The following is a 12,941-nucleotide window of genomic DNA, read 5'->3' on the forward strand; positions in this document are numbered from 1 at the left end:
CTGATTAATAGGCAAGTTATTTGCTTCAGAGAATCATACACAACCCCATTTCTCCTAACTTTGAGTTGCCAGTCAATATATATTTCTAGTTGTTTCAGGCATTTAAAATGTTTTATCCTAGCAATATGTTCATCCCATTCTGTCCAGTTTTCCTTTGTTTGAAATCAGTGTAAGAAAAAGTTGGCCTCATCTATCACTTCCTTCACAGCACAAATTCACTTCTATATCCTATTTATGGCTCTGGTCTTTGTTTGCCTACATGGAGGAATGCCAATCTCTGTTTCCCTTCTTATTGTAAACGTGTTTTAAGAGGAAAGAGCCATAATAAGCTAATGGGAGGAAAGGGCAGGGGGAAATAGATGAGAAAAGGGGATGTTAATTACCTTATGAATCAATGAGTTTCAAAGATGAGGAGTTTATTATTAATATATCTGGATAACTAATCTGTAAGTAGAAAGTATGACCAGCTTCTGTAATATATGAAGAGAATTTGTTGTTCTTAGAACAAACGTAGCAGCCAATCAGTATCAAAAGCCAAACTACCAAGTTTCGTAATTTTTAAATGCATTTCATTGTTTCAGTATTCTTTAGCAAATATGAAAGCATAAACTGCTTTTATACTAAGTTTTGGAGGCCTTACGTCACTTTGTGGCTTCTTGTTCTAAATTTGCTAGCATATGGATGAATGATAAATTAACAGTGAGGCAGCCACTGCACAAAACATTGCTTTCACAGATACATCTAAAGAGTAGGTTATATTCACCTTGATCTTCTTATAGACTTTTTTCCCTTCTTATTCTTTGTAGTACAGACACATCTCACCTATTTTATTAGAACTTTATCTATCTCAGGACATTGTTTCTTACTGGCCTTGCAGACCTGAAAGACCAAACTGAGAGGAAGATGGAAGGCAGTATGTAACATTTAAAACATACAGTTGACAAGTACAATACCAGTAGTCTAAATGTTAGTGATTTTTCCTCTCAACAGATTTAAAGAAACGCCAGAAGGAAAAGAGCGAAGTTGTAGATAGTTCTTCCAATTGCTTTTGCTTGGGAAGAAGAAAAAGTTAAAGCCTGTTTGAAAAGTTGAAAAAGGACTTTTGTCTGGAAATGGAAAATAGGGATCATTGTTGTGATGCTGAATAGTCTTCTCTGAGGAAGTTGTATTGTAAAGAGGCTTGAAAATGCAGTCAAGGCAGCTTAAATGATATATAAGACAGTTGGAAGAAATTAATTGTAAAATGGTAATGTGTGGGGTGTATGGGCAGGGCTTTGCTGCAGTGTTCTGAATGCAGTGAACAGAACATTATTGCCATTTTAAAGGCAAAAGGAGGTGCTGTAATGACCAAGATGTGAGCCTGAACAAGTGCAGTGGGAAGGTGGGTGTGAGAGAGAGACACACATTCAGCATGACTCCAGGGGAAACTGGAGAGATCTAGAACAAATGAGATGCTGGGCTGCAGAAGAACAGGGATGATGGCCCACAGTAATCATGAAGGAGATACTTCAGAGGTTTTGAGGAAGAGCTTTAAGAGCTCTCTTTGTTGCCAACAGAGAGCTGGGATTTCACAGGAAGGTATTGTGCAGCTTTGAATTCAGACAGCCAAATTTTTCATTTCATCATTTGCTATGCTCTGCTTAGGACTTAGAGTTGTTTTCCACAAAAACGTCTCGTGAATAGGACTAAGACTGAATGTTTTAACCAAGTTTCTTGTATGAAATGCACTGCTTTGAAAACACCATTAAAACAAAGATGTCTCAGCCCAAAGCAAGGCAAACTGCAACTGGGGACAGAAAGGTATCGTGCCTGTTGGCAAGAGAATGGCTGTTCTAAAATCAGTTAGGAAACAACACCTCTTAAATTTTTTCTGAAGCTTAAGTTCTGAAGCTTAGTATTTACACACCATTTGTATGTATCAGATTTCAATAATATTCTTATTCTACATTAAGTGGACTTGCAGTACTGAGGTATCCTTGGATCAAATACTTGGCTATATGCTGAGCAGAAAAGAAGCATTTACTCTAAAATACACTCTGTGTTTCTAAATAATCCCTTTTGAAGAATAAAAGTATGCCAAATCAGCCAACAAAACCCAGAAAGTAGAAAATTATGTTCATTGTTCTGTTATCTCAGCTCTCAATGTCATTTATGAGTACCTAGGAACAAGTAGTTGATTGAAATGTTTTTTTGCTACTTCAGGTATGTTTATAATTATGGGGATGCCCTTGAATTATTTTTTGCCAGGTAAAAACCCCTCTAGCCTTCAAAAATAATATCTTGTCATCTGTGTGGTAGAAAACAGAAAATAGTAAGTTCAAATTTGAATCTCAGTACAGTTCATTCTGTAAAGCAAATTATTAAAATAATTTTTGTGATTTTAACACCTAATCTTGTTCTTCTTTCAGATGAATGTGTGTAGGTTACGCTTAACAGTACCACCTGATGAAGTGTCACAGCCTGAACAGGGACCAAAGGAAACTGAGAGAAAGAAAAGTGTAAGTTTTAAGAATCAAGAGTTACATTTTCTATAAATAAGAAGTAAATATTGTCCTCCACAGATGTTGATATTTGTTGTTTTGGCAGCCCAAAGCCCAGTCATCTTAGAAGATTTAAGAACATGTGGAAGGTCATCAAGTTGGGTGTGAGCTTTGAGCCTTGGAGTTACAGATGGCAAAACTGCATGTAAAATAGGACAGTGGTAGAGAAACAACAGAGATTGATGGTGATTTGTGACTGAGGTACCTTTAAAACTTGATTATTTCATATTTATATATCAAAGAGCAGGAAACTGTTACCAGGAACAGTGTCCTGTATTAAACAGGATCTTGATCAGGATCCTCTTGATCCCAAAAGAAAGTTTTATGTTTCCTGTAGGCTTAACAGTGTGCAAGATTTGAGCATTAATGTAGGAGGTGTGCTGGGGTTCTTGATGTTTTGTGTGTGTCAGCTAGTTTTGGTAAATGGTGATGTACAAATAAGAAATATAAAGAATTCAAGATTGTTCTGAAGTGAAAGCGATTTGAAGGTCATGTGCTTAGAAGGGTTCAGAAGGGCATTTTTTTGGCAGATGTGAGTAGTGTGTGCACAGAAAAAATTTTACAATCTGCTTTGGTGCAGAACTTGTTCTTTAAGAGCAGTTTCACAGCAAGAGAAGATGTTTCATCAGTCTTAAGGATGAAGACTAAAAGGGGAAGCTGAACAGCCTCCACAACTTCACCACATTTATACTTTGATAAACCAAAATCAAACAAGAAGTTGGTGAGGTTTGCCAGACTCAATATCTGAATAGCAGTATGACAACAGGAAGAAAAACAACAATAGGATTTACTCGAAATAATTTCTTAGTGATATTTAAAGGCAAAAGTAACTGTAAAATTACTGAGAAAGACTAACATTCTAAGAAATAAAAATAAATGCAAATTAAAATGCTCAAGATAAGGACTCCTTATCAGTTATTTTTTGTCCTGAAATCTTTTATACACTCAGGTTTTCACGCACGGGTCTGGCAGAGTAATTGGTTCTTCAGGATCTAGAAATGTTACTTACACGATAGATTAAATAGTCCTTAATGTAAACTAAATTTGGGCCACCATTGAAGAGTAATAATTCATTTTGTACAGAGGTGTTTGTTTGTAGCACTTAGAGTAGCTTCTCTGTCAGTCTCTTGTCAGCTTGTATCTGATTGCAGAAAGCCTCGGACTGGCCTAAGTTTATGGGCCTGTTGCCCTAAGAGGAATCTGAGTTTGCTTTTGAGGAGGATAGGTATTTACTCATGCCTTACTCACTTTATGGTTCTGAGTAATGTGATAATGAGAAAGAATTGTTAATGATCAGGGTTGGACAATTTGTAGTGACTTTGTTACGTGACCAGTTTTTTTCTCTGTGGAACCTTGTTTTTAATGAGCTGTTACTTCCCCCATAATACAAGTAAAGGCAAGTGGGCTTTTTATCAGAGAATGTTGAGGAAAGGATAGGAAGATAATAAATACATTATTTGGCTCAATGTACAAAACAGTGATGTTGAAGAGATGGGTCCTTATTAGTTGAGACCAGGAAAAACCATATGCAATTTAAATATTGTATGTTCTGAGTAGTTTCTAAAATTCAGTACTTTTAGACAATTTAAAGACTTTTAAAGGCTTCAGAGCTAGATGGGATCTACTCAGCCAATTTCATAGCAATTAAAAAACACAGAGGAATTGTGCCAACTACTTGTGTTTTATAGTTTCTGTGTAATTAAAAGAAATACCCCACAGATAGTATAGCCATAGTGTATGGAAGCAGCTACAAAGAAATCACTGCTCATGAACTGGTTTTTCCTCCTGTCTCGAAAGCCAGACAGCAGTGTATTACCTGTAGATTTTTATTGTGTAATCGATTGCTTTATGTATTCAAATTAGTTACACAGTAACATCCAGTGCACACATGCCTCATGACTAGTCATGCTGTGATGCTTTTACTGCACATTTAATTTTTAAAAAATCTAAAAGCAGTGATCAGATGTCTCTGCTGATCACCCGTGTTCAGCTGACTTCATGTTAATGAAATCACTTCGAGAACAAGTTCTACAAATGTTAGATAATCCTCACACAGTCCTATGAGAACTGTGCCCCCTTTTTGGAAATAGGGATAATAGAAATTAGGGAACTGCTCTGTTTTCTACCTTGCACTTTATAATTTAAGGTCAAAAAATCCAGCTTCAGCAAGAATCTAATTTAACATGAGATCCCTTGTTGGAATCTGGAGTTCTGTGCTGACTTTAATTGCTGACTCCTAAGAAAATGGGAACTGAAAAATGCTTTTGGTATTTAAAATATATTAGTGTGAAACTATAGTTACAGAAACAAACTGCGGGGTTAATCTGTGGGATTGTACCGTTTTTGCTGGAGTGCTCAACCAAGTCAGGCAGTCAGAGCCTGGCTGTAGGTGCTCTCCTGTTTGGGCAGGACAAGTCTCTGCCCCTGCTGCTGAGGGAGGAGAGCAAAGAGCTTGCAGTGTCAGAGGGAATGCCAGAAAACTATAAATACACCATGGCGTGACATTTGGTTGTAATCTCCTCTTTCAGCTCTTTCATTAGAAGGACGTGATTTTGAGCTGCCCTAATGTGACACAGTGATGGCTCACTATGTTTGTTACTTTTCTGCATCTCTCAGGCTCAGTACCATTAAGAGGTGCTTCAGTTGCAGAATCAGCTAATGAACTGCACAGCAGCTCTTGCTAGTGCTGATCCTCCCAATAACTTGTTTTGCTGCTGAATGTCAGACCAGAAATGATTCTTTATCAGAAGAAAGCTCTTTTGTTGGTAGCTCTTGGCTTAGCCTTTTTCTTTGGAGTCCAAACTTTGCAGGAAATTTATGCTGCATTTCATTCAATCTGTATCAGTGCAATAAGTTTCTAGATGAACTTTTTTACTGCTATGTATCCATGAAATAAAAATGTACCAGTGTAAGAGATTAAAATGAAGTGATGGATCTGGGTGGTTTTGTTGCAACAAAATTGCTACAGGCAGTACTGTACTAGGGTGGCCTCTCCCTGCCTTTTGTGAAAGGCTGGCAGATGGTGCAGAGTTAGAGACTGATCTCAAAAACTGAAGAGGGAGTGAGCTTGTGTCAGGTTGGATTTTTGTACTCATATTTAGGATATGATACCCTGAAAGAAGCATATGAGAACTTAACTCACAGGTAGAGGCTGGTTGGTTGGGTTGTTCAAATTGTTAGCACTTTAGATAGAGAGAACCACAAACTATTCTGATTTTGTTCCATTATTTCTGTCCATGATAGACAATGGATGACAGTAGTGTGAGGCTGTTTACTTCACCATGAAGTACAAAGGAATATTGTGCTTGGCAGATTGTATGCAAAATCTGCATGTTCTGAAGCCTGTCTTGTCTTGCATAATAAAGGGTTACCAGACAATTGTATTGTCCCTGTTTGAGATTGGGCTTATTTTTATCCATCAGTCTCTTTCTTCACTGTCATGGCTAAATTTGGAAGTGTCATTGGAAGCTGTAGCTAAGCTTTTGAGGGCAGAATGTGGAGATATGTATAGACAGACATTTCTTTTTCATTTGGATACGTGGACAAGAGAATGAAAATGAGATAACACTCTGGAAATTTGTGTCAATTTACTGTCTTTGTGGCTTTCAGCCAAGTTTGAGCAATGTTTAGTTTTGAACTCAGCTTGGTACTTTGGCTGTATATATCCTCAAACACTTTAATTTTCTTATTTTTATTTTAAAGCATCACAGCTAAGAAGTGAAATTCTTTTTACTTCCTAAGCAAGAATATGGAAGCATAGCAAACATTTTTTTTTCCCAGCAAAAAAAGTAAGCTGTAAAGAAGCCAGAAGGGGAATTTGCTTCTGTACGTCACGGTGAGAATCAAGCAGAAACTTGTGTCCGGCCTGGTTCAAGAATATGAGTGCAGTGAACGTGGGGCTGTGGTGCACATGGAATCTAGGGCAGTGCTTATTTTCTCTGCTGCTGCCAGCCCACTCCTGTCAGCAGAGCAGAACTTGTGCCTGAACAAATGTGGTTCATCTGCTACAGGTGATGTTACTGTTTCTCACCCTCTCCAGCACTGATTGCTTGATTTTTGACGTGTACTAATTTAGCAACACCTTTGTTAAAAACCAGCACTACTTGAAAAATACAGAAAGAATTCCACTGACTTCTGAGGTTACTGCTGTATTTGTTGTATTTTAGTTTCCCAATGTGTAAACATTGGCGTTCTGTCCACAGATTTCATGGGTTAGATGTGACTTTGTATAATGCCTGGCACTTCCCTTTTGAGATGGACCCTGAAATTCTACACCCAAGGAGCTTCAAAGTTGGAATGTGTTCAGCGATGTGTCTTGGATTCTTCACAAATTTAAGAACACTCATGTCTGTTGTGGCATATTTTCCCCATTGTAATACTGTTTTTATGTAAAACATTCCTAACTGTAACTGTTTTCATGGGCTGTAGAGGAATATGAAAAGACATAAAAACAGAGCTACCTTTTGTCAGAGCAGAGTAACTTTTCTTGGTGAGCTCAAAGTTATAAATGTGTCATTTTACTGAATAGAATATATGTGACCTAAGTAACAGTGTGAATATTCTTGTTCCTTGTGTAATTAGGTAAAAGATAACTGGATATCTTAGAAATGTCTGGAATGTGGCTATTAAGGAAAAGATAAAGCCTCACTTAACTGATACAATTCTTGTTTAAAGTTTTTTGATGGTGTAGGTAAACAGAAGATCATGAGTCAGGAATATTTTAAGGCCATGGGGTACTAAACACAGAACTGTGTTAAGCATTACATTAGATGTCCTTTTTTCTCAAGAAAGATGTGTCTTTGTGCTTTTCTTTCCATTTTGGGGCAGGGAGAAGTAAAAATATGAGCCTATCTGACTTTCATTTAAAAACCGGGTATATTAGGAAGCAAATCATGCCTCAGCGTTATTTATATAATGCAAATAAAACCATGGGCCATAGAAAAAACAGTTAAAAACTTAAATTTAGGGTTCGGTTTTATAATGTCTTCACCTGTTTCATGCTACTTGTGCTGCCTCCTTGGACAGACATAAACAGGATGCAAGGTAATTATCAAGACTTTTGCAACCTTGGCGTGTAAGCTTCTGTTTTAAATACTTATTAGTTAAGTAAACACAAGTCTGTGTTTCTTTGGTACATTCTGTGTGATCACACCAAGTGCAGCTGTCTGTTGCTGCAACACAGACAGGACGTGTTCCTGGAGGCTGATACAGGATGTGTGTGCATCCACATGATGTGTCCTTGCTGTCACCTCGGATTGTTCTAGAGCTGACTATAGATATAAAGAAATATTCACAAATTGATTAGGCTAACTCTGCCTTTTCACATCATTAGCTCACATTAGAAGGGATTTGGCTGACATTTTGACCTTAAACAGCAATGGTTGATTAATCTAATGTACCCTTCCATCTTCAAGAACTATTCTGGTTAGCTGTACAGTATTTACTTGCTCCTAAATACTTGCATGTATTTGCTTATGCTGTTATCTTCACTGAGATGCCTCACTGTACATAAGAGTGGAGACCATTGAGGACTGATTGGAAAAATATCTGAGTTCTGAGAGTGGGTATGTATGGGACATAGAGGAAAATAATGGAAAGTATTTGAATTTAAAAAACTGTTCTGTAGTTCTTGAGGATGTGGAAAATCCATTTCCTTGTGAAAGAGGAAGCATGGAAGAGAGGATGTGTCAGAGGAAGAACAGAGTATAACGCAGAAAAGGAAAAAACAGTGAAAGGAGAAAAATAGACAAAGGTGGGTGGAAGTAGCTTAAGAGAGGAGGCAAACTGGCAGAAGTATACTCAGTGCATGCTTAGTGATGCAGTTCTGTGGAGATCCTTGAGAACTGAGCTACTCAGCAAGGCCTCCTTTAGAGGCAAACCTGTATTGAAAAAGCAGTCAACAAACAAAGCAAGCCATCCACCTCTCAACCCTGCATTCAGAGGAGTTTTCTGACTGTAACCCTTTCCCTAAGAGGAGACTGCATCAGGTGAGCCCTTTTTTGGCTATTTATACAGAACCCTGAAACTAGTGGTCACTGAGTAGGAATTAAGAGTTTAACTAAACAGAAAACGGTGAGTAGAAGATAAGCATGGCTGGAATAGAACAGCAGTGAAAAAGGTTAAAGAAATATGAGAACAGTTATTTGTGTAGCTGTTGGCTCACACATCTTTAAAATAAGCAAGAACTGAAATTTTGACAGGCACTTGTCTGGGGATTGTGATACGAAGGAAGAATAAGGAGAGGGTAAAAACAATATCCTGTATTTTGAGTAGCACATAGAACTGAAACAGTGAACAGATGATGGAAGTTCTTTTAATCTTCTGAAAGAGGAGTAACAAAGGCACCTTAGGAGGCTTGTGCAAATACAGATAACAGGCAAGTTTAGCATTGTTGCAAGAGACATGTAACCAGTCTGCCTTTGTGCGTACCTAATCCTGCATGTACTATCCATTATAATGTAAATTTAAGTCTGTTCATCTCTGAAATACATATGTAAGTGCCATGGGTGATTCTCCAGCTGCAAGCCCTTTGGTCTGAATTTGTAGGTCTTTCTTAGAGAGGGGAAAAATCCTTCAAAGCATTCCTTAGGAATGTGTTCATAATATTCTAAAAATAAGGAACTTGGTCATAATTTTTATTCCAGAACTCTGCATACAGCACTGTAGACAATTCTGCTAATGTTTCAGAGGCCCAAAGGACCTTGGTATTGGTGGTATTTAGCTGTTCACCTCATTAAAAATGAATGATCATGGGCAAAGGGTATGGATTTATGAATTCAATGTCTGGTGCCTTGGTAACCTCTAAACAGTCAAAGTGATTATTCATTCTGTTATCAGGAAGATGGAAACTTGTGTGTAATCCCTTTTTCCAGATGCAGGGGCGGAGCTGCAATGAGCTATGAAAGAAACTGTACAACCCTGGAAGCAAACAAACACAAAATAATTACGAGTCATGTCCCCATCTAGTTTCTGTATTTCTCTATTTCAAAGTATGAAGTGTGGAGCTTTTTTTTTGTGCACATCCAAACAGCAAAACAAAATCCTCAGTAATACATAATAATGAAACATCTCAGTATGAGGATATGAAGCTTTGCATATAATGTTTACAAAGTGCAAAATTATGTATAGGTAGGGCTGGTTGCCCAATATTTTCTTCATTAAATGGTTTTAAGGCTTTCTTTTCAAATGAAGGCTTACAGCTTTTGTTGTTTTTTGCCTGAAATGTTCTCTGTCAGGTGTCTGCTCTGTGATTGTTCCTCTCCCAGCCCTGCACACACATACCCCCAGAGCTTCAGCAACATAGTTAAACTATTAATGATGTGGTAAAGAAGAGTGTGTAGGATGCTGGGTTGAGGAAAATCTGTCAGTGCCATGTGGGAAGGACACAATGTGAAACAAATGTCTGTCTCTATCCATTTTTCTTAATACAAATAAATTTTCCTGTTCATTTTCCCCTGACCCAAAGAAGTATTTATTCTTATATTGCCAGCATAGTTGTGTTGGTTTGGCTCCTAAAAACTGAGAGTGCTGCTTCTTTAGACTGCAGATGGTGTTCTCTCTTCATGGTCATAGGAAGGACTGCAGATCTCTAGGATGCAGCTGCAGATGGATATAAGATTCTGAGCTTTGTTTCTTTCACCCTCTGTTTGGTATTAGACAATGCTTAGAACAAAAAAACCAAACCAAAACATGTTCTAAAGTCAATGTAGTAAATGTCCTCAAATGTACCTGTACTCTGGTATATCCAGCATAAGAAAGTAAGTTCAGTAAAATCACTTATACCTGATTTTTCTCTAGAACTGACCTTTCAAAAACAATGTGCAAGCTTATCAGTAACAGCTGTGTTTTCAAACTTTTCATTCTAACTTTCCAGAAATCGCTGATTATTTTTAGGTTCCTAGTTGGCAAATATTTCAAGTTCAGTGAGAATATTTTCCTGTTTTTTAAAAAAAGTCATAATGTGGATGTCTTTATCTGAGGTAGTTGTTTAAATACCTTGTAATCAAGAAGAGAAATGAGTAGTTCTGAGGACTGACTCATTTCAGATGCTTGCTACAGAAGGATGTTTCACTGGGTTGATTAGAAGGGAGGAGACGTGAGTAGTCAGGTCTGACCTTGCAGATATTTATTTACATGCTGAGGGAAATCATTCCTGCTGTTTGCATGAATATTTTTCTTACCAAGTGTACTGAAGAGATGAACAAGAGGAGTCTGTTGCGAAGGGTGCCTTGAAGCAAGACATGCAATCGTTATGTTTCACAAATTTCTGCAGATCATTAAAATAAAACATGTCAGCTCTTTAAAACAATCTCTATTTACATAGCAAGGCCTGATTTAGAAGGTTTATCCTTCTACAGTAGTTAATAACACTGGAACACCCACATAAATGCTGTTTTGTAGCTTTGCTTTAGCTCTTACAGTGTCAGTTCTGCAACATCTGTAAAAGAAAGGAAGATCCAAATGAGTTTGATTACTGTGGAGGTTCTTACTTAGCTTTAAATGTGAACTGACATTCTACTTGGTTTATCTTCAAGAGAAAGAGGTATTTTCTTTTTTAAGGAACCCTGCCTAAAAGCTTTTAATTTCAGTTTCTTAGAAATTTCTATATTTTTTTGCGTAAATTTGTGAATTTTTGTTTCCTGCAGCAGGGAGTTTGGGAAGTGAGGGATGATTCTGTGGTTGGAAGAGTTTATAGGGAACTAGAGACCTGACAGTGCTCTGCAAGAATGCAGAAAAGTAGCATATGGTGTTGAATGAAAATAAGCCAGGATAACCTTTTCTTACATGACTCTACCTCTCCTTGTACAAATCCAGCCTGTTGTCTCTAGCTGTGCCTGCATCACTTCTGTTGAAGGCAGTGGTAATTAGACATCTTTATATTCTTTATTGATTATAAGTTGGTCATTGTTCTTTCCAAAAACATGAAGGCTGACAGGTTGGCTCCAAAATGTTTGGGAGTTAATGTTCATATGTACTGTTGTGCTTTCACTATAATTGGTGTCTCTCCTGGCCCTCAGTAACTGTGGTTTTTTTAGCGTCTTTTTTTAATTCTAGTACTGATTTTTTTTTTTTTTTTTAAATTTTTAGGAGCTCTACCATGTACCAAATGGGATGTCTCCAGGGAAGCTCTCTCATGGGATGGTGTATGGTGTTGTGCACCGAACTGACAACAACCATAAGAGAGAAATGGTGGTTTATGGCTGGTCAGCTGATCAGCTGAAAGAGGAGATGAATTACATTAAAGAAGTGAGTTACACTTTCACCTCAAATTTTGTTAAATACCATTTCCATATATCCCTGTAGAGCTGTGAGTGTACAATCAGCTGACTGATGTCTAGCCCAACACCTGAGTTTGAATTGGGAACCTACTCTGAAGCTAGAGGCTGGCCTTGTTAGTATTTGAGTTGGGAAAAAAGCATGCTCTGTGCCTGGGAACTGTGCTTGCTGATGGAAGAGACTATGTAAGCAGACAACTGAAATGATAAAGTCTCTCTCTTTGTGTGCTTCCCCCATTCACAACCCCCCCCCTCCCCCCCCCAGCTTTGTAAATTAGGTGACATAGTCAAATCACTTGGGTATATTTTGGGGCAGCCTTTAAATAGTCAGCCATTTAATAAGGAAGGATGTCTTTGTACTACTTTCTCTGTGCCTGCTCATTTATCACAGTTGGCAGAAGATCTCCTGAAAAACAAAAAATGCATTTCTGATCCTGCTTGAAATTTTTCTGTGCTTGAAACTCAGCATCTTTTTGTCCATCAGTGTTTGGCTCTTAGGCTGTGGCAGTGACACCCTCATTACCTCAGGGCAAATAATCTGACCTTCCCTTTCCATCCATCTTCACCAACCAGCAGGCTGTTGGTCAGTGCTTATCATGTTACCCTGATTCAAGTGCAAACTGAGTTGATAGAAAAGGGAGGAACCCTGAATCAAGCAAGCAGTGTAAGGCAGTGTAATCATGTGTGCTCCTAACACCTGCCTGGTCTGTGGCTATCAGCACTTGCTTCTTTCTCCCTTGGTACTCCCAGTTTGTCAGCTCTCAATGTTCACCACTCTCAAGCTGCTGAGTTTAGGGACTGGCAGGGTATGTCAGTGCTGCAGTGCTGATGAGGCACACAAGCTGCCTTGGCTGCTGTTTTCCTGCCTGGGTAGTTTCTCTGCCCAGCTGGGGTGGTGTCAAGGGACAGGTGAATTGGCACACAGCAGGGCCAGCTCATCTGCATGGTCTGTGGTACCTGGTGCAGATTGCTTGGGCTGGAACCATCTCCTTGCCCTTTTCTGTCCCTTATGGAGGGACACGTCAGATCAAGTGAACTGCATGTCGTGCTTGTGCATTCAGGGTACTGATGCTTTCAGGAAAAAGTGGGAAAGACATGGGAAGAGACATTCCGGCTCTTCTGTCTT

The 12,941-nt window shown here is 38.4% G+C and overlaps 1 protein-coding gene across 2 annotated transcripts in view; it reads left to right on the plus strand.

Annotated features, from left to right (window-relative positions):
- Positions 1-12,941, plus strand: part of MYZAP (myocardial zonula adherens protein) — a 51,443-nt gene that overhangs the window by 4,242 nt on the left and 34,260 nt on the right. For both annotated transcript variants that reach the window (XM_069026223.1, XM_069026224.1), the window contains exons 2-3: positions 2,409-2,498; positions 11,628-11,786. In XM_069026223.1, coding sequence (XP_068882324.1) covers positions 2,409-2,498; positions 11,628-11,786 — 249 coding nt within the window. The remainder of the gene's footprint in view (positions 1-2,408; positions 2,499-11,627; positions 11,787-12,941) is intronic.

Source organism: Aphelocoma coerulescens, chromosome 10, assembly GCF_041296385.1.
Source record: "Aphelocoma coerulescens isolate FSJ_1873_10779 chromosome 10, UR_Acoe_1.0, whole genome shotgun sequence".
Lineage (NCBI taxonomy): Eukaryota > Metazoa > Chordata > Aves > Passeriformes > Corvidae > Aphelocoma > Aphelocoma coerulescens.